At 34.9% G+C, this 20,099-nt stretch overlaps 1 protein-coding gene across 3 annotated transcripts in view; it reads right to left on the bottom strand.

Annotated features, from left to right (window-relative positions):
- Window positions 1-1,704: 1,704 nt before the first annotated feature.
- Window positions 1,705-20,099, bottom strand: part of U2SURP (U2 snRNP associated SURP domain containing) — a 55,370-nt gene continuing 36,975 nt past the window's right edge. For all 3 annotated transcript variants that reach the window (XM_058730119.1, XM_058730118.1, XM_058730120.1), the window contains 8 exons: window positions 19,942-20,098; window positions 19,123-19,218; window positions 18,345-18,411; window positions 15,375-15,534; window positions 12,329-12,439; window positions 9,447-9,565; window positions 7,082-7,258; window positions 1,705-5,901 (listed from right to left, as the gene is read on the bottom strand). In XM_058730119.1, the coding sequence (XP_058586102.1) occupies window positions 5,763-5,901; window positions 7,082-7,258; window positions 9,447-9,565; window positions 12,329-12,439; window positions 15,375-15,534; window positions 18,345-18,411; window positions 19,123-19,218; window positions 19,942-20,098 (1,026 nt within the window). In that variant the 3' untranslated portion in view covers window positions 1,705-5,762. The remainder of the gene's footprint in view (window positions 5,902-7,081; window positions 7,259-9,446; window positions 9,566-12,328; window positions 12,440-15,374; window positions 15,535-18,344; window positions 18,412-19,122; window positions 19,219-19,941; window position 20,099) is intronic.

Genomic DNA, 20,099 nt, shown 5'->3' with positions numbered 1-20,099 from the left:
AGTTAAATTAAACTAAAAAAAAAAAGCTGCTGTAACAGAAAAAAATAAAATAAAAATAAAAATAAAAATATTAAGAATTAAATGCCACCTGTAAGACTGGGACAGAATATATACGTATATTCAGTGTGCAATAAAACAATGTATATCCCCAATGTAAGTTTATAAAACGTATTACAGTGCTATGGAATTAGAGTATAACTCTATTTTTAGTTAAAAGATGTTCCCATCATTAGTTTTCAAATACGGCTATTAATTTTAAATACCACTGTATAACTATGTGTCAGTGATTTACATGTGATTTCATGTTTACAATAAACACCCAAGGTCAGTACCCATTTTGTGAGAAAATTAGATTCCGAAATATCACACAGCTAGTAATGGTGAATAGCTGGGAATTCCAGTCCAAATAGGACTCCACAGCCCAGGCTCTTCCTCCCCTTCCACACTAGGCCTTGCCACATCTCATTTAAAAATCAAAAAGCAAGTTCCTTACTGTAAACAGTTTGAAGCTCTGCATTTTCTTAGCGCCAAATAAAAGAAATGAGAATAGAGTTTTTCTTCTTTCCTTTGTGGCAAATGAATATCCAATCCAAAAACTGCGTTTACTACATGCCAAAGTTTTAGTTTCCTTTTCAGCAGGAAGAAAAAAAAAAAAAAAAAGCATTTGAGTGTGGTAATTACTATTAATACACTACAATTTCAAAATCACATGGCTTGCTTTGAAAGCATACTTTGTACCCCATGCTATGAAATGTTGATGTGAAATTATACATAACCATTAAAGAGAACACAGCACAAAAAGTGGTAAAAATGGTAAAGAAAGTGATATGGAAATAGCTGGCATATATACTTGGTATTACTTGTTTTCTTTTGAAGTTTTTACTCAAAATAGAAAATGCTAATGTGCCATTTGGGGAAAATCCTTTTCAAATTCTGTAAGGAAACAGAGAAACTTTAAAGAAAAAGTAGGTTTTAAAAAAAGAACCAATGCACAAGCTACCACATGGATGAACCTTGAGGACATTATACTAAGTGAATTATGCCAGTCACAGAAAGACAAATACTGTATGATTCCACTTATTTGAGGTATCTGGAGTAGTTAGTGATACTCCCAGAAATAAAAAGAAAATAGGGGATGGGGAGGACATGAGTTAATTGTTCGATTTTCAATTTTGTAAAATGAAGTTATGGAGACTGCTTGCACAATGTGAATACACTGAACACGACTGGATTATACACCTAAAAATAGTTAAGATGGTAAATTTTGTTATGAGTATTTTACCACAATTAAAACATTAAGTCTTAAAAGAAACCAATGGATTATTTTTAGTGTAATAATGATATTGTGACTACGTTGTTTTAAAAACAAAACATTCAGTCAGAGATACATACTAACAAGGTGATACTTGGGATGTTCATTCTACAATTTTGTATGTTTGAAACCTTTCCCCCCCGCCGTGAAATAAAATGAACAAAATAACTCTTCAAAGAAGGGGAACAATAAAATTTCCTAATCAAGAGAATCATCTATCATAAAAATATTTTATTATAGTTTAAACATGTAAGATGTAACATTTTAGCTACAACTGATAAATGTGACACATCACTTATTTCACTTGAAAGAAAGCTGCTGAAAACCAGCTATGGTTTACTGAGCTTGCATTAGAAAAACTACATGGAGAAAATTACATGAACAGGCTAAAGTTTGCTATGAAAACAATGTTTTTTTATTAAAGTAATTAAAAGTCAAAAAACAACAACAAAGGGAAATTCCACAACCTTTGCAACTATATAATCTTTATGTAGAAAAACTATAAAGTGACAGTCTGGAAAGCAGCTCCACAATAAACTTAATCCTTACATCAAGAGTAACTAAATTATGGAATCAGTTCACCCAAAAGAAAAGGTCTTGCTATAAAATATTTCAGCTGAGCTGATTTCAACTAGATTATTCTCATTCCTGAAAAATTGTCTTTCCTGATATTTCAAATCAGCAGAGATGTAACGTACAAGAGCCTGTTGAAGTAAAAGGAGAAAACAAATATTCCAAGCACAATTACATGTGAAAATGAATGAGGGCATTTTATCTATAGATCTACAAAACTATATAAATAATCAGTTATACACATAACCCATTTACACTGAAGCTCCATGAGGTGGTACTGAATAAACACTGAGGCGTTGAATTTTCAACAATGGAACATGGCTCACTCTGAACAGCAGCACATTCCCACCTTTTAGTCTAGCATCACAACACTTCCCCTGGGATTTGTATCTGTGTATTTTCTGAGTCCTGGGAAGTTCACAACAAAAATAAAGAAAAAAAGCAAAATGACAAGAAATGAAATACCCCCTAAAATTTGCCTAAAATCTACATGTGAAATATGAAGAAATCAAGCACTTTGTGAGTTTTTAGTCACGTGTTCTTTTAAACTTGTACTAGTGTCATTAGTATCTGTGCTGAATTTCCTGTAATTAGTTTTTCCATTAAAGTGAAAGAGGAAAACAACAAAGAAAAAAAGCTCTTATTTTGTAAATGTACACTCTTAGAATAGCATTACTATTTATTTTTAAAACAACCTTCTCTGTTGAAGAAATCACACTGATGTGGTCATCAGAATAGCCGAGGTCACTTTGGCAATACAGCGATTTATTTGCTCTCATTTTTTTAAGAATCATAATGATAGACTATTATGGCCATAAAACTTTTCATAATCTATATGATCATGAAGGCAAATGTGTAGAGAACATGTCTAATATACTTAAATCGATTGGAACTTCTTAAAAATATTTTCAAGAATATTAAATTTTGGGGATAAAATACAGAAGTCATAAGCAAGTATTTCTTCTAAGATTCTTTAATTGGGATAAAAATCTCAGGGTTAGCTCACGAATGGTCTGTAACAAAGAAAAATTAGGTCAGCGTAATCTCTGCAAACTTTAGCAGAAAAGCCAAAAACATTCTAAGCATCATAAAAGAGCTTTTTGTTGTTTTAGTCTTTAATCTCTAACTTCTCAACATTTACAGTTTAGAAATGCCCATATGCTTGCTAATGGTAATAAGGAAATACAATGTCAAAGAAAAGATTCACAAACATGATACTTTTCAATCATAGGTCTCTCTTTGGTAAGAAACAGACCACCATTTATTTGTGTGTTTTCTCTCAGGGTAGGAGAAGGAGATTAAATGGTATTAAACTGGTAAGAAATCCCCGTGTATAAATGTTATTAGGATCGAAGGTAAAGAGAATAAGCCTTTATAAGAAGAGTAGGATCTTCTTTATAAAAAGAGTAGGTAACTCTTACTTGTAGCTATGACAGAGCATCATAACCATCTATTACAGAGCGGGAACAGTGTATTTCCTGTAACTTGTATAGAAAGCCACCCTACAAACATTTTAGTTAACCTGTGGAAATTTTGCTGTCTAATGAAGAGTGTTCTTTAGATAGGAAACAGATGAATAATATGCTATTTAAAAAATGGTAAACTATCTCCCCCACTAAGAATTTACCAATTTATGATCCTATTAAACTTTCATAGAATCCATGAAGAATTAAACAGGCTTACTCTAGATATTTTCTCATTAAGTAAAATTGGAAATAACCTATGTAACAATACCATTTGCAATTCCAGGAAAAAAAATCCAATCCAATCCAATACACACATTTAGCTAACTTACAGAATACATATTCTATCAAGCCTAAGCAATCCCCTCCCCCAACACACCCAAAAGAATATTTGCTGTATCTGGATCCAAATTAAAGGGACTGCAAACTTCCATTGCAGTAGGAAAACTACTACAAATAAGCACCCAAAACTGACGTAACTATTTCTACTCACTCCTCCTTCCCCAGGGTATTTTTTTTTTAAAGAGAAAAAAATAAGCACTCCTTGTAACTTGGCTGGGAAAATCATAACCTGACCAATTACTTATAAAACTATACTAGATACCAACTAATAATGGAATGCCCAAATCACTAGCAACTCAACATTATTGTTATATTTGCAGAAAAAAGCAATATATAAATTTCCCTTCTCCCAGGCAATGAACAGAGGAGAAAAAATGTGTTGCTTTTAAAATGGCTATATTTGTAGGTTTTTAAAAACCAGCACCAAATGTTCATGTTTAATTATTCTGAGCAACATTTAGGAATTAACATTCCCTAACATTATGGACAAACAAAAGAGTGAAGTGAACAGTAAGGGAGTAACTTTCAAGCAATATTGCATGTTGACAAGAACCATTAAGTAAAACAATGTGATTGGCTCTTTTCTAAAGCTGTATTTTAAGGTTGCCCAGTTTGGAAACAGCATACCTCACTGCTCAGCTAATATACCTACTCCTCAAACCATTGGTATAGCTTATTTTATAACTAGGCAACAGTAAGTAAAACAACTGGAAAATACAGTTTTAAAATCTAACTCAAAACAATCCATTATTAGAACAGTTTTCTACTCTATGAAGGGGGGAAAATATCAAACCACTGCATAAAGTGTCTAAATAAAAAACTGAAAAATTCACAAATTGTAGTAGTGTCAGTTCAAGTCTACATAACCCTTTATTACATATTTATAGCAATATTATGATCAACATTACACAAGTTTCCTTATTTCTTCCTCATACTGCAGCAATTATTCCCATTGTATATAGATTTTAACTCTGCAAATTGCTTAAATCAACTTTGCACAATGAATTTACAAACTATTGGATGTTAAGTTTCCTGAAAACTATTTTACTTTTAAGTTTTACCTAAAGCTAAACCTAAAATTCAATTCTTAAAAAAACAACAAAAAACTAAGGTGCTTTAAACAGAACTTTGTAGAAATACATGAATACAAGCGTTTGAAAGGTAATCTACAGAGGGCTATATAAAAGGGCATTTATCATACAAAAAACTTCTATGGCCAACTCTTGTTAGAAAATTTCTTTTATAAATAAACTTCTTTCATGATAGAAGATGAGTCAGAAGATGGAGATTTAATTTTCCCCTAAAAATAAGTAGTTGCTCAGGACATAGGCTGAGTATACTGAAATCGTATTGCTTCTTTGAAAAAAGAAAAAATATTGTAGCCAGGCATTCCATTAACAAAAAAGACCATGCCACCTTTACCTAGTCTTTTGATCTCTGGGTACTAGTATTATCCAAGATAACCTCATCGAAGTTGGTTGGCAAGCCTACCAAATAGGAGTCTCAGGTCCCTTAATTTTCATAGTCATCTTAGTAAATATAAAACTTTAGCTACTTGAACAATGGAGCTTATAAAGTGCATTAAGTATAAGAAACACAACAGAAGTGCTAAACTCAGTAGGACTTTAAGGGACTTGATGTCACCAATGGGGCAAAAAAACAACATTATAGTTTTCTGTTCAGATTTTATTTGAAATCTAATTCAAATTGTCAAAGCTACAAAAGGGGGGAAGACATCTGTATTATTTTTGCTAAGTCACAACATCCTAAAACAAAATACTACTACTGCCAGCAGATCCATTATACACATTTCTGATGAAATTCATTAGCACAATAAAAATTTCATCTTGAGAAACAGCCACAATGAAAGTAATTTATACAATATAAAACAATGACAGGTCTACAGATGTAGTTACTCATGAGTTTACACATGCATTCACAAACAAATAAACAAAAAATCCAGGAATGCTCTTTCATTTGATTTTTTGTTTTTTTTTTTTAAAAAAAACAGACCATTCAGGCACAAAACAAAATTGCATTTCCAATAAGTGACAGCATCTTAAAGATTTATGTCAGTGTTTGTTTTTCTTTGACTTTTTATGAGACCTGTGTGGAGATCGGGACTGAGATCTGGATTTCTTCCCTGACTTTTTAGGGGATCTAGACCGTGATCGCCTAGACCTTTTAGGTGTCCTGGAACCAGATGGTGATCTGTGGAAACAAATGAAAACAATTTATCAAAGTACTCATGTGATCAAAATGGACCATCCTTCAATTACCTAAAATGATCTTTAACAGAGCACAAAGTCAGAAATAAAACAGGTTGTAAACTTCCCAAATTTACACTTTGCCTACTTTACAGAAACACACATACACACAAGTTTGCACCTCTGGTGTGCAGCACCCATGATTATCAGTGGTGCGCTTGCTTACGAAGACAAAATCTTGAGCCCCACCACTGTTCTATTTAATCAAAATCCCAAGAGGTAAGGACTGGGAATTTGCATTTTTAACAAGCTCCCCAGGTTACTAATATACCCCCAAAGTCTGAACCTCTAAATCTACAAGATAAAGTTCAAAATGGCATCTAAAATCATTCACACGATTTTTAAAGCACAGCAGCTCTGCAGCCTATCTTCTTGAAGGAAAAGCACCAACTACTGCATATTGTTAAGGAAATCATTTAAGACACCATAATTCTGTACGCGCAGTTCATGAAGATTACCAAAACTAATAAAGATACTTTATATATATATCTATAGATATATCCAAGTACCACTTAGAAAAGGAGAAACATATCTCTTTTATAAAGAATTTACTAAAAATGGTTACAATAGTAAAGTTTTAGGACATAAAGCAGTTCTAGTTCACAGGAAAATTCCACTATGTAACACCAGATGAATAAAACATTTCTTAACCATTTTTCTAGAACTACAAGGAAAAGAAGTATGTAACACACTAAAACTACACACTGAAGAATGGTATTTAATTCCACAAGTCTCTACCCAAGAACTTGCTAATAAGATGCAGGGGCAGGAGGAAGGGGGTAATGTATTTTTCTTTCAGCCTTGACAAAATCAAAGAATATTCTATAGAAACTGAAGAACAAAATGAAAAGTAAAGCAGCTACTATCCCTAGTCCACAGAGAACACTGGATGTAATGTTTAAAATTCTTGGCTGGTCTTTACTTGTTGGAAGCCTTCTTATGCTTTAAGTCATTATGAGACTGGGGTGGGGAGGTGGGAAGGAATAATCTAAAATGAAAGTATACTTCTCTGGTTCTCTAACACCCTTTAAAAAAATGGCTGCCAGCCAAATTATTTTCAAAAGCTGGTAAAATGACAAGGAAACTGGCATTTGAAATATTACCAAAAAAATAACTGCATTTACCTTTTGGCCTTTTTGCTAACATCTCTAGGAGAATCTTTGTGAGATGACCTGGACCGTGAGCTCTCTTTATGAGATCTTTCTGAACGCTCTGATCGCTCCGATTTGGGTGAAGGGGATTTCACTCGTCTACCACTGCTACTTCGAGATGGGCTAGGGGATGTGCTGTGTCGCCTCTTCCTATGGAACAAAGCCCCCAAAACATTACATAAGTGAGCAAAGGATCAAGTATTCATTTTCCTTCTACTGAATTAGCGATTTATTCCTATCAGTTTATACTAACTTTATTTTCACTTAACCTTATTAATGTTATTTTCCAACAACATTCAAAGCCCTTTATAAAGAATATCTTAAAGATAGGTTCATCAACATGGATGGAACTAGGGTGTATTATGCTAAGCAAAATAAGTCAGTCAGAGAAAGATAAATGTCATGTGATTTCACTCATGTGGAATTTAAGAAACAAAACAGATGAACATGGGGGAAAGGAAGGAAAAACAAGATAAAAACAGAGAGGGAGGCAAATCATAAGAGACTCTTAAATACAGAGAACTGAGGGTTGCTAGAGGGGAGGTGGGGGCGGATGGGCTAAAATGGGTGATGAGCATTAAGGAGGGCACTTGTTGGGATGAACCCTGGGTGTTAGATATAAGGGATGAATCACTAAATTCTGCTCCTGAAACCATTATTGCACTATATGTTAATTAGAGTAGATTTAAATAAAATTATTAATTAATTAATTAAATATAGGTTGATCAAAACAAATACTGAACTCAACTAAGTTCAATTTTCTTTTTCTATGAGACACTGGAACAATGGATAAAATTTCATTAAGGTCTCTGATGAGGTGTTTTTTAAACACTTTACTTATTTATTCATTCACTCATTTTTAAAGTTTATTTTGAGCAGGGCTTGAACCCACAAACCATGAGATCATTACCTGAGTCAAAACTAAGAATCAGACACTTAACCAAATGAGCCACCAGGTGCCCAATAGTGTTTTTTGTTTTTTTTTTTAATGTTAGTTCTCCAATCTTGAAACTTATTGTGGTTATGTAAGAAAATGGGGGGGTGCCTGGGTGGCGCAGTCGGTTGAGCGTCCGACTTCAGCCAGGTTACGATCTCGCGGTCCGTGGGTTCGAGCCCCGCGTCAGGCTCTGGGCTGATGGCTCGGAGCCTGGAGCCTGTTTCCGATTCTGTGTCTCCCTCTCTCTCTGCCCCTCCCCCGTTCATGCTCTGTCTCTCTCTGTCCCAAAAAAAATAAATAAAAAAACGTTGGAAAAAAAAAAAAAGAAAGAAAAGAAAATGGGGCATCATGTTGGCAAGTTACTCTTTTTTTTTTTTTAAATGTTAATTTATTTTTGAGAGAGAGAGAGAGAGCATGAGCTGGGGAAGGGGCAGAGAGAGGGAGACACAGAATCCAAAGCAGGCTCCAGGCTCTGAGCTGTCAGCACAGAGACGGATGTGGGGCTCGAACTCACAAGCCACAAGATCATGACCTGAGCTGAAGTTGGATGTTCAACCGACTGAGCCATCCAGGAACCCCGGCAAGTTACTCTTAAATGGTTGGGAGGAAGGGAAAGGAAGGGGAAAAAAAATAAAGCAAAAGTAGAAATATTTCAACATTTGGAGAGTGTGCGTGAAGGATATCTGGGAATTCTTTATACTATCCTTGCAACTTTTCTATGAATCAAAAAATGTATCAAAAAAATAAATACAAGACAAATGATAAATTTAGCATTTAACCAATTAGTATACCTATGTTATTTGTAACTATCTGTAGAGTAACTAAGCCAGAATTTTTTTAATTTGCATTCACTTGGTTTTTATTAGGAAAATCTCAGTTCTGTTACTAAAGCAATTTTCTCTATTAAATGAGACATTTAGGAACTGAAAGTAAAATAAAAACTAAAAAAGAAGTGATTTTGATTAGAATGAAGACTTAAAATGAGGAGCAAGTCCCTATGGTCCATGTACACAAACTCCTTTTAGATAGGATTGGGAGATTCAAGTTTTCAAAGGCAGCAGCCTCAACTGCTGCCAGAGACAACAAGCAAGATATAGCAAGCTGTTTAGTTATTTAAGCCTTGGGCCTGATACCTAATACGGTAACTGAATTCTTGCACTTAACTAAGGCTAAGGTACCATACGACCCACGCAGAGGGATGATGTCCCAGTTAGCTAAGCCAAGTGCCAGCTAACTGCCCCATTTCTCAGCTAATTCCGCCTCCTGCAGGCAGGAGCCAAACACATTTATCATGAAAAAATACTTTTCTAGTTTGTTGGCATCAGTGATGAAAACATTACAAAATGAAACATCATTTCAAAACTTGAAACCAGCATAGGAACTGAGTGAGAAATGTTATACCTTTCTTTCCTAGTTGGAGTACATTCATCTTTCTCCTTCTTGTCTTTGGATCGAGACTCTAATTTTTCTTTATCCTTTTTATCTCTTTCTCGTTCTCTTTCTAATTCTTTCTCTTTCTCCTGTTTTATTTTTTTTAAAGAAAGAACAGTTAGTCATTAAAAAATACCAATCTGGGTTAATCTCATTTATGCAACAATATTTTAACCACTTTTTAAAATCACTACTGAAGGTACAATGCCATTTTTTAAAAAATACCTACTCTTCCAGGAAAAGTAGTCATTTCTTCTTACACTGAGTGAAAATACTAATACCAGTGACAGCAGCTAAACGGTTGAATCCCTTCAAAAGACCAATTACTAAACAACTTGCCATATACCATTTCATGTAACACTTCAAAACAGAAAATAGAAATTTGCTATTACCCTCATTCTAGAGATGAAAAATGACACCTCAGAAAGGTTAAGTACCATGCTCATAGTCATAATGGATGGAGAAGTCAGGATCTGAGTCTAAGCTCTACAGCCAGTGCTCTTAACTACTCCCTCTGTCCCTCCACTTAAAAAAAAAAAAAACAAGGAAAAAGGTAAGAGACTGGCCTTTCTATCTTAGACTACAATAGTCAGCAGCATTCCTACAGCAAGTTGATTTAATCAAAGGAGAGCTCTTTCCAAGCAAAAGGCTTAAAAGGAAATACAGCTATTCACAATAATCATCCATCAGAAAATCTTAATTAGTAACAAGTACCATTTGTATTGGAAATTTTAAACCCTAACTTCTACAAGTACAAAATGACTATATGACTTTATATAAACCAGAAAGATGACCTATCTGCTTATCCCCACTGCTACTACTGCCACTTCTCACTTGAAATTATGACTTCTGTTGATAAAATAATTAAGGGAGTGGCTACAAACAATGAACCCACAAAGCCAACTTAGGTCTTCATTACCAGGAATTGAATCTCTCTACGATTTGTATGCATCAAGAAAGCTACCTGGTAACTGATAAAATGCCTACACCAGATGTTGCAAACATTTTCTGTAAAGAGTCATAGAGTGAGTATTTTCTGCTCTATGGGCCACACAGGATCTCTGTCCCAAGTATTCAACTCTGTCATGATAGTCCAAAAGCTTGAAGGGGCATGGATGTGTTCCAACAAGCTGATTTATGATGAGGTGATGAGTCTGCTGACCCTCAGTATATACCTTCAAGAAACACATCCTTCTCTCCAATTACAATCATAGAATGCAGAGAGTAAAATGTAATACAGGTATTACTACCATCAGGACCAGTGAGTATCTCAAAGTATAGTCTTAAATGCAGATCAAATCCCTGCCACCAACTCCAAAGGGACTCGGGGTACAGATACATCTTTTTAAAAATCTCATTTTTCGGGGCGCCTGGGTGGCTCAGTCGGTTAAGCGTCCGACTTCGGCTCAGGTCACGATCTCGTGGTCCGTGAGTTCGAGCCCCGCATCAGGCTCTGGGCTGATGGCTCAGAGCCTGGAGCCTGTTTCCGATTCTGTGCCTCCCTCTGTCTCTGCCCCTCCCCCGTTCATGCTCTGTCTCTCTCTGTCTCAAAAATAAATAAAAAATGTTAAAAAAAAAAAAATCTCATTTTTCTTTTTTCGAAATACAACTAGAGTACAGATTTAAAAAGTGATGCTGAGGGGGCGCCTGGGTGGCTCAGTTGGTAAAGCATCCACCTTCAGCTCAGATCATGAACTCACAGTTCATGGGTTCGAGCCCCACATCAGGCTCTGTGTTGACAGCTCAGACCTGGAGCCTGCTTTGGATTCTGTGTGTGTGTGTGTGTGTGTGTCTCTCTCTCTCTCTGTTCCTCCCCTACCTGCACTCTGTCTCTCTCTCTCTCTGTCTCTCTCTCAAAAATAAATAAAGATTTAAAAAAATTAGAAAATGAATAAATAGATAGATAGATAGATAGCGATTCCAAGGACACTGTCTTCATCTGGTAATCTGTAGGATATATTTTCCTGATTGAAATACTTAAAATATTTTGAACAATTTAATCCAATAAAAAAGTAATTAAAATCCAATTTAAAAAGTAGCGATTATCTCACAGTCCTGCAAAATTGGGACTATCAACCTAGTTTCACAGAGAAAAGCAGGCCTCCGGGACTTGCCTGGGAGCACACAGCAAAAGGCGGCCCCAGGAGTGCACAGGTCTGTGTGGCACCGAAGCTACTTTACCATAGTGCTGCTCCTCTCACTGGTTCTACACCATTAATAGCTTTAGTGAGTCTAAGTTCTAGTGTTCTAGTCTAGCCTTTTCTTTTCTTTCTCTCTATATAGTCTTTTCTACAATGACAATCAAGGTAAAACTTAATAGCAGTCCCAATAAAATTCCTGGGTTCTTTCAACAATTAACAAATGGGCTTTCTTGTTCTAAATTCTCTGTATATCGCCACAAATTTTTTATGTACTCGAGTTCACCAATGAAGTATGTTACCCCTTGGTGTCCTTCTTTGTAAACAATGGAAAAGGAGTCCTAAATGAACGTCCCAAATTCTAAGTCCATCTTTATCCCTGTGCCACTTCTCAGGGGGTTGTTGGTGTTTTACTGTCACAAATGTTGGCACTTCATATAAGGTCTTCCAGCTTTGAAAGCATGGAATTTCTAGTCCACAGGTAGTATATCCAGAATAAAATGGTGCGCTATTGCTTTCAGACCCTTTCCCAAGTTGAAATTATTGCAAAACATCAAATTTCTAATGTTCCGGTCTACCAGTATTCAGCATTTGCACATCAAAGGATATAATTTGAGATATACTTTTCCTTTAGTGTACTAATATACCAAAATTCTAGGTAGTCAAACAAATTACTTCGGAAAATACGCATTATTGAGTACACTTATTCCTTACTCGTTGAAGAAGTTTATCTCTGTAGTGTTCTACTTGCTCCTGAAAGCTCTGGCCTGGTTTTTTAGGTCTTTTTCCAGATTCCAATTCATCCTGAAACTTCATAACTTTGAGCTGTGAAATAAGACATTTTAAAAATAAATCTTTTCATCATTATAGCTTTCAAGCAGTGCTTTGGTCCTTTAAAAAATTCCTTTTTCCTTTGAAATAAATGTGTAAAAAGGAAAAATATAAACACAGCAAAGCAATATCTGATTGGGACTCAGTCAAAATATAACATCAACATAAAGCTCCCCCTTTATCTGAAGACCATTTGGCAGACAAGCCCAACCATGCAGGATTCAAGCAATCAGGCATGGGCCCACAGGCTCTCTGCACAGCCACATGAGAGGACTCAAAAACCATGAACTATATATAGTTCAGACCCTTAAGAACCTACTTATTATCTCAACACAACGATAATGAATTTGCTATCTGGCTCCCCAAATGTGAGAGGCAAGGGTGCTATACAGGCAAGCATACTTCCAACAAGATATGACAGCCAGCAGGACACATTTTTTTTAAAGCATTCTTTACAGTTCATGTAGGACCAAACACAGAACTACAGAATTTGAATGTTTCACTCTATTTATAGTACAATGTAATCACTGAATATCAAGACATCAAGGAAAGGTTAAATCATATCAGAATATAATGGGCGCCTGGGTGGCGCAGTCGGTTAAGCGTCCGACTTCAGCCAGGTCACGATCTCGCGGTCCGTGAGTTCGAGCCCCGCGTCAGGCTCTGGGCTGATGGCTCGGAGCCTGGAGCCTGTTTTCGATTCTGTGTCTCCCTCTCTCTCTGCCCCTCCCCCGTTCATGCTCTGTCTCTCTCTGTCCCAAAAATAAATAAAAAACGTTGAAAAAAAAATTTAAAAAAAAAAAAAAAAGAATATACTTAAGATAGTAAGAATATGTACTAATAAAAAAAATCAGAAACACTTCCATTTCTTGTAATTTATACACAAGCAGAAAACCATTTGTATAAAACATCCAATACAGCATTGTGTGTATGTATAATATATATTCCACACTTTAATTATGTTAATACAGTTATACAGTAATACATATATTTGTATGTACACATATATAAAAATGTTTTATTACATAAAGATATCTATATATAACCTTATTAAACGAAGGGAGAACAAGTAAGATGAAATACATGAGGACTCAGGCTGTTGGAGGGGGAAATGGAAAGCACATGGATCCACCGGTTGCAGCATCAAACCTGCCCACCCTATGTCATCCAAAGAGGGGAAGAAAACACTCTGGCCTGACAGGATTATTGTATATGCAAACATCTTAACCTATTTTACTGAGCACTGATAGGTCCTTTAAATGAACTAAATACTACTATAAATATTATGAGGCTTTCCCATAGAATGGGAACAAACTACAAAAACTTTCTTCCACTCAAAGTATTATTTTCACTATTTTTGACTTCATGAACATTTCTCACAAATTCCCCAATTTTTGCCCTTTTTCTATCAGGGTAAATAGAACATCTTAAAACTATCCAGTAGTCTGTTTTGGCATTTAAACGGTATAACTTCATTATCAAGAAAATATATTTTTATTTAACTCCAGAAAGGCAGAGTTCAGTAAGCTTGGGAGGAGTTCTGAGAGTTAAGAAGGGGCATGTGCAACTTGGAAAAAAAAAATCCACAGGTGGAGTGAGGTCACTGATATAGTCCCCTAAAAAATTTGTCAACAAGGGTGCCCTAGCTGACTCAATTGGTTAAACATCCAGCTCTTCATTTCGGCTCACAGTTCATGAGTTCAAGCCCCACACTGGGCTCCACAATGACAGTGCAGTGCCTGCTTGGGATTCTCTCCCTTCCTCTGTCTCTCCCCTGCTTGAGCTCCCCACCATCCCCTGAGTAAAAGAAATAATTTATTTTAATTGGTAAGGATTGTATATAAAAAAATATATCCAACACGTTAACTCTGAAAATCCCTCCTCTTCACTTATTACAGACAGTATACTGATTCTGTGTAAGGTTAAAATGAAATACTTTCCCTGTTAACAGTTACTTTGGCTTAATGATATCTGAGAAAGAGTTGGGCAAAAACTTGTACCAGCCCAACAGTGATTAGAGAACTGGAAATAAGGTAATTGCTATGGTGGGAATTATAAATTAGTAAGAGGAACAGTGCTGATACATAACAGACATCCAAAATACTGTTAAATCAATGGACAAAGTATTAAAATACACTCTCAGATATACTTCTGAGACTCTGGACTGACTGCTACACTAACATTTACTACTGGGAATGTTTCATCACTTTGCAACAAGGAATAAGGAAGGTTCCCATTACAATACCCTTCCGTCTGATAGGTATCCTTTTGGTAGTTAAAAAAAAAAAAAAAAAAAAGGTATTAAAAAGGACAGGGGACTGAGGGAGGGAAAAGTCAGGTTGAGACAGTTTGGACTCATTCCTATAAGTTTTTCCCCCTTCTTACTGCTAAGTCTCACTTAATGTCTGCTCTCCCCACTGAAATAAAATGCAGATATAACCTAAAGGTGCCAGAAAATAGCTCACTTTTCCTCGTTACATACTATGTACACTCAAATGTAATAATTTTATAATGCCAGTGTAATCTATTCTTAAAATCAATATCTTCAAAAGATCTCCCATGTGCCAGGCACTGGATTTATGATGATGAACAGACAACAGACATGGTTCTTTCCCCTCATGTAAATCAGCACCTAGTAGGGACTCGAAACATTAAACAAGCAAGCTAAAACAAAATAAAACACACACCACAGTACATGTAAAATAACAAGAGAGGTAAATAGGGAGAAGTAAGCAAATGCACAAGTATAAGAAAAGGATAGCAGGAGAGAAGAAATGCTTGAACTAAGAGGTCTGTAGGAAGTCAGCTGGTATGAAGGTTTCTAGGCACCGAGAAAATGCACAAAGGAATGATGCCAAGAGGGAGCCTAGGTCAGTGGAAAAGTTAAAGAAGGCCAGTGAAATAGTTTCAACTTCACTGAAATACTGACCTCAATTTCACGAAGTTTAGCTCGTTTTTCCTCACTCATTTCAGAGTACTTAGAAAACTTAGACTCCGTCATTTCTTCTTTGATTGGATTAGAGTACAAATGATGTTCTTCTGATTTGGAACTCTGAGTATCTTCTTCATCCTCACTTTCTTCTTCTTGACTTTGGAAATAAGCAGAATATATCGTATGTCAAGACAGAAAAAAATGTTACATTTTACAGTTTGGCTTTTTTTTATTTTTCACTGTCTTAGTCTGTAAATAGTGTTAACAAAACAGGACAGTTCATCACTAAAACGTTTTTATAAAATATTTTATCAAATAGACAATTCTATAAAACTCTTCTGTTTCTTCCACATAAAAAGTTTGAGCTTCAACATAATCATTTAAAAACAACTTCTATGTTATCTACAACATTCTACAACTTTCCTTGCAGTGTTAAGTCAAATGAATAATCAATGATTCCCCATACTTTCCAGTTCAGAGTGATTTCAGAACACTTCATGTTAAAAAGGCCAAATGTTTACCCTTTTTTCAGCAGAGCCTATACACTAGAAAATACATGAGTCTGTGTCATACATAGTTAACTAAGAAACAAGGTAGTAGGTAAAGACCTTATCTGATTAGTACATAATCCCAGGAATAAATGTGTAAATTTTAAATATTATCACATATTAGTACTCAATATCATAGTTGATTCTGAAAATTATACTGTTAGAATCTATGTCAGATAAGAAGAAAATGAAAAACTAAGGGACTACCATGGTAAGGATACAAAGAGGAAAAATTCTCCTATCCTTCCAGAGCAATACAGTACAAAGAGGCAGGCAACTATTGTAAAGTTGGTCTTGTTTATGTTTTCTATATATAGAGAAAGAATCTAGATGACTAGATACCAAACATTAACCATATTATTTACTTTTAAAATAAGTTATACTTGATAATTTGAGATACATATTTATTTTATGATTTCTATTTTAATTTTGCAGTCCCTGAGCAGTCCATTCTAACTGGTTTTGATTTTAGCTCTTAGTTACCAGTTCTAGGTAACCAGGACTTATTCTTTTAAAGAAATGGAAATTCAAGTCTATAAAACCATATAGAATTCATCATAAATGAAATTAAATTACTATTTGGAAGTTTTCTACAAAGAGTAGTGCTATGTATTTGTTTAATCACTTTTCTGCCATAAAAAATAATTACTAGTTTCAAAAAAGCATTTTGGATTCAGCCACTAGAGAGCAGTAGTGAGGCATAAAAAAATTTCAAGGACCAGAAAGTTGTATGTGAAAATTATCTTTGCCTTGCTTTATACTTGCATAAAGCTATTTTTATGTTACCATGATTTATTTAGAGCTCTTAAGGAAAATAAAAATTACATTTCCAGTGATCCATGCCTCACTGTATTCTACTGACTCTATTCTCACTGATTATTTTACTTTCAACACTGAAATGCAGTCATAATCCAAACATTAACACTAATCTCAAATTTACACAAAAAAAGTTAATACCTATAGAAACAAAACAAACTGAAGAAACATTTGAGTTCTGCAATGGCCTTTTATACCCTTCCTTTCCCCTAAATTAATTATCTCATGAATTAACAAATGTATTTTAAGCCAGTGATGCTACAATAGTCAGAGATGTTAATAATGTGGTACTGTAGACATTAAAAAGGTTAAAGCACTATTTTAAAGCAAACTGGACTATCCCAATTCCTGTATTCTTCAACAGCCTTGGAGAGGTATTTCCATCAGCAAACCACATCTATATTTTGTTAATATTCCATCATCATCATTGCTGACTTGTTCTGATCACACCAATGTTTCTGGAAAGACATCACTGATGCGAAGTTTTCCTCAGTATATCAAACTGTGTTCCCACAATCACATTTCTTTAACAGCAATCTAAATGCTACTAATATCCATTTACTGAATCCATACAATGCCCAAACTGTGCTGGGACACAAAAGGGACTTTTTCCCTTTGTTCACTCTTCCATTTGAGAAGGATAAAAGAACAAAGATTTTTTCTTTCTTTTTTGTTTTTTTAAGCAGAAACCTCTGCTTTGTGTTCTTGAGGTCATCTGTTCTATTTAAAAAAAATTAATTTCCTTTGCAATGATTTAAAAAGCTGTCAGGTTCTACCTAAAATCTACCAATACAAACTTGCTGGAGAATCTGGGAGCAAGATTCCTATAATCGCATTCAGTATGCAAAAACAATCTTGAGGTGATTACCAAAAAGCAAAATTTGAAATTATAATTTCTCTACATGTTAAAGGAAAGCTTTTTTTAATTCATTCTTAGTTCTTCTGAGATGTTTACATTTTTTTTTTTTATGTTTATTTATTTTAAGAGAGAGAACGAGAAAGCTCATGCAACCAGGGGATGGGCAGAGAGAGAAAAGAAGAGAATCCCAAGCAGGCTCCACACCCAGTGCAGAGCCAACACAGGACTCGGGACTTGATCTCAGGACAGTGAGATCACGACCTGAGCCAAAACCAAGAGTGGAACTTTTAACCAAATAAGCCACCCAGGCACCCCTGTTTACATTTAAATAACATAACAGAATAGCCATAATGCACTGCTTTTTTTAGCAATGTACAATCCAAATAAAAAGCAGCATAATTTCCCATTCACATTTTAAAAATCACTTTCTGTAAAGCCAAAACAGTATTTCATGACAAAGATTTGAAATAAATGCAGTTGACCATTTAGTAACTACCAAGTGAGAATATATAAACCTAGCATTGAAAAATCAACTCAGAAGCAAAGTGAAACGAGGTACATCAGACCAGAAACCAAAAGCTCTTTATTCACTGGAAAAACAATGAAGAACTAAAAATGATCCTCCCAACAAGGTTTTAAAGAGTGAAGTTTTCCTCTTCACTATTATTTCAAGCATACCTCTTAATGAAAAAGGGAGCTTATATGTAATAAGAAACTGAGTAAGTTCAAAACTTAGATTCTTACTTTTGATTTTCTTCTTCTTCTGATTCTTCATGCTGGTCAAATAACTCCCATTTAGAAGTTGTTACAGCTAAAGGGAAGGAAAAGGATGTAATTCCATTAAGGTAAATTAGCATTTTGCAGTAGTATAGAAGCCCAGCTCTAGAATTCAAAGTTTACATTACAGAAATTATCTGCCAATTATCTCTTCTTTGAAAACCATTTCTATGTGCTATATTTCTTTCCCCACACCTATGCTATAATTTTATTCAAATTCATGAGGTGACAAATAATGTTATCATTTTTATTTGTGTGCTGAATGGTTAAGATTTATTCATTAGAACCTACAAATATTAACAATTACATATTATAAGCACTTAAGGACACGAATCCAAGTAAGTATGAAAGGCAGGTCTAAACTGCGTCTAAAAAGTCAAGCATTATGGGAGGATCAAAGCCTGGTTTCTCTGAAACTGACCTCTAAGTAGATTTCCAAACAGGTGTAACTTCCATCTACATTTTCTACTGAAATGCCTTACCCTGAAAGGTATTAGTAATTTCTTTGATTACTCGCAAAGCATCCAAACTGAAAGATGTACGAAAATTGTAACAACAACCATAATGAAAACTTAGCCACTAGACATAAAATATAGTAACTCCGGGTCTTAAAGTTGAAATGTTGTAAAACATAAAAAGAAAACATACACACACACACACACACACACACACACACACACACACCAATAATTGATTTTAAGTACTCAATTTTCTAAAGCTTAATATTTATTGTACTTTTACTCACCCTGTGCTTCTAATTCAGATTCATCTACAGCTTCCCATTTTGATGGGGCAACTTTAAATATGGGCTCATTCTTCTTGGAGTCTTCAGTTGCATCCACTAATGAGGAAGGATAAGCCATTAACCCCTACTACTAGATGACTTAAAGAGTTCACGGGTATTCATTCTACTATTAAAAAGTAAAATAAGGCCACACATGGACTAATAATGCTAGTGTCAAGAACAAGGATTATGACTAATCTAATTCTCTACACCTGAGGTCCGATGTTTAAACACAAATACATCAATACAAAATATACAAGTTATTATGATTTCAAGCAAATGGAGAAGTTGGGGCAGTAAAAAAATCTTTAAGGTCTTTACCTAATCACTATTTAAACTATACAATTCTTATACTGTTTAATGTTTTCATGCAATTGAAATATACTACAGATTCTGTATACATCCTATGGCCAAAAGTGACTTTAGGCATCTAAGAAACATGAACCCATAAATTATGAATAAAAACAGAACTGACAAAACAAGGCATCTAGGATTATGAATATAACTGAGAACAAGATTGCGCCTATAGTTTTCATGACAATTAAGACAAAAAGAGAAACTTACTTATACGAGACTATCCCAATAAAGATACGTGACTAGAAAGAAAACCTTTTTCTTGGCAGAGTCAAACGTATTACTGGGTATTTGAATTTTGAAATGTCAGAAATAAAAGACAAATTAAAGACTGATACCTTAAACTTTTTCCATATCCACATGTGTGGAAATTAAAGAGTTTTGGAATCAAACTTATTAGCTCATCAGTTTGAAATTTGAACTTACAAGGCACTCCATCAAGATCATCATCAAGACTCTTTATAGGGACTCCGTCAAGATCATCAATGGGAGTAGCATCAATAGGAATTCCATCCACATCTTCTAGAGGTGCACCATCAAGCTCTTCCTCAATGGGGGCACCATCGAGGTCATCTGGTACATCC

This window comes from Neofelis nebulosa, chromosome 5 (assembly GCF_028018385.1).
Source record: "Neofelis nebulosa isolate mNeoNeb1 chromosome 5, mNeoNeb1.pri, whole genome shotgun sequence".
Classification (NCBI taxonomy): Eukaryota; Metazoa; Chordata; class Mammalia; order Carnivora; family Felidae; genus Neofelis; species Neofelis nebulosa.
The sequence above is the reverse complement of the archived record's forward strand: the minus strand, read 5'-3'. Positions and strand labels throughout refer to the sequence as shown.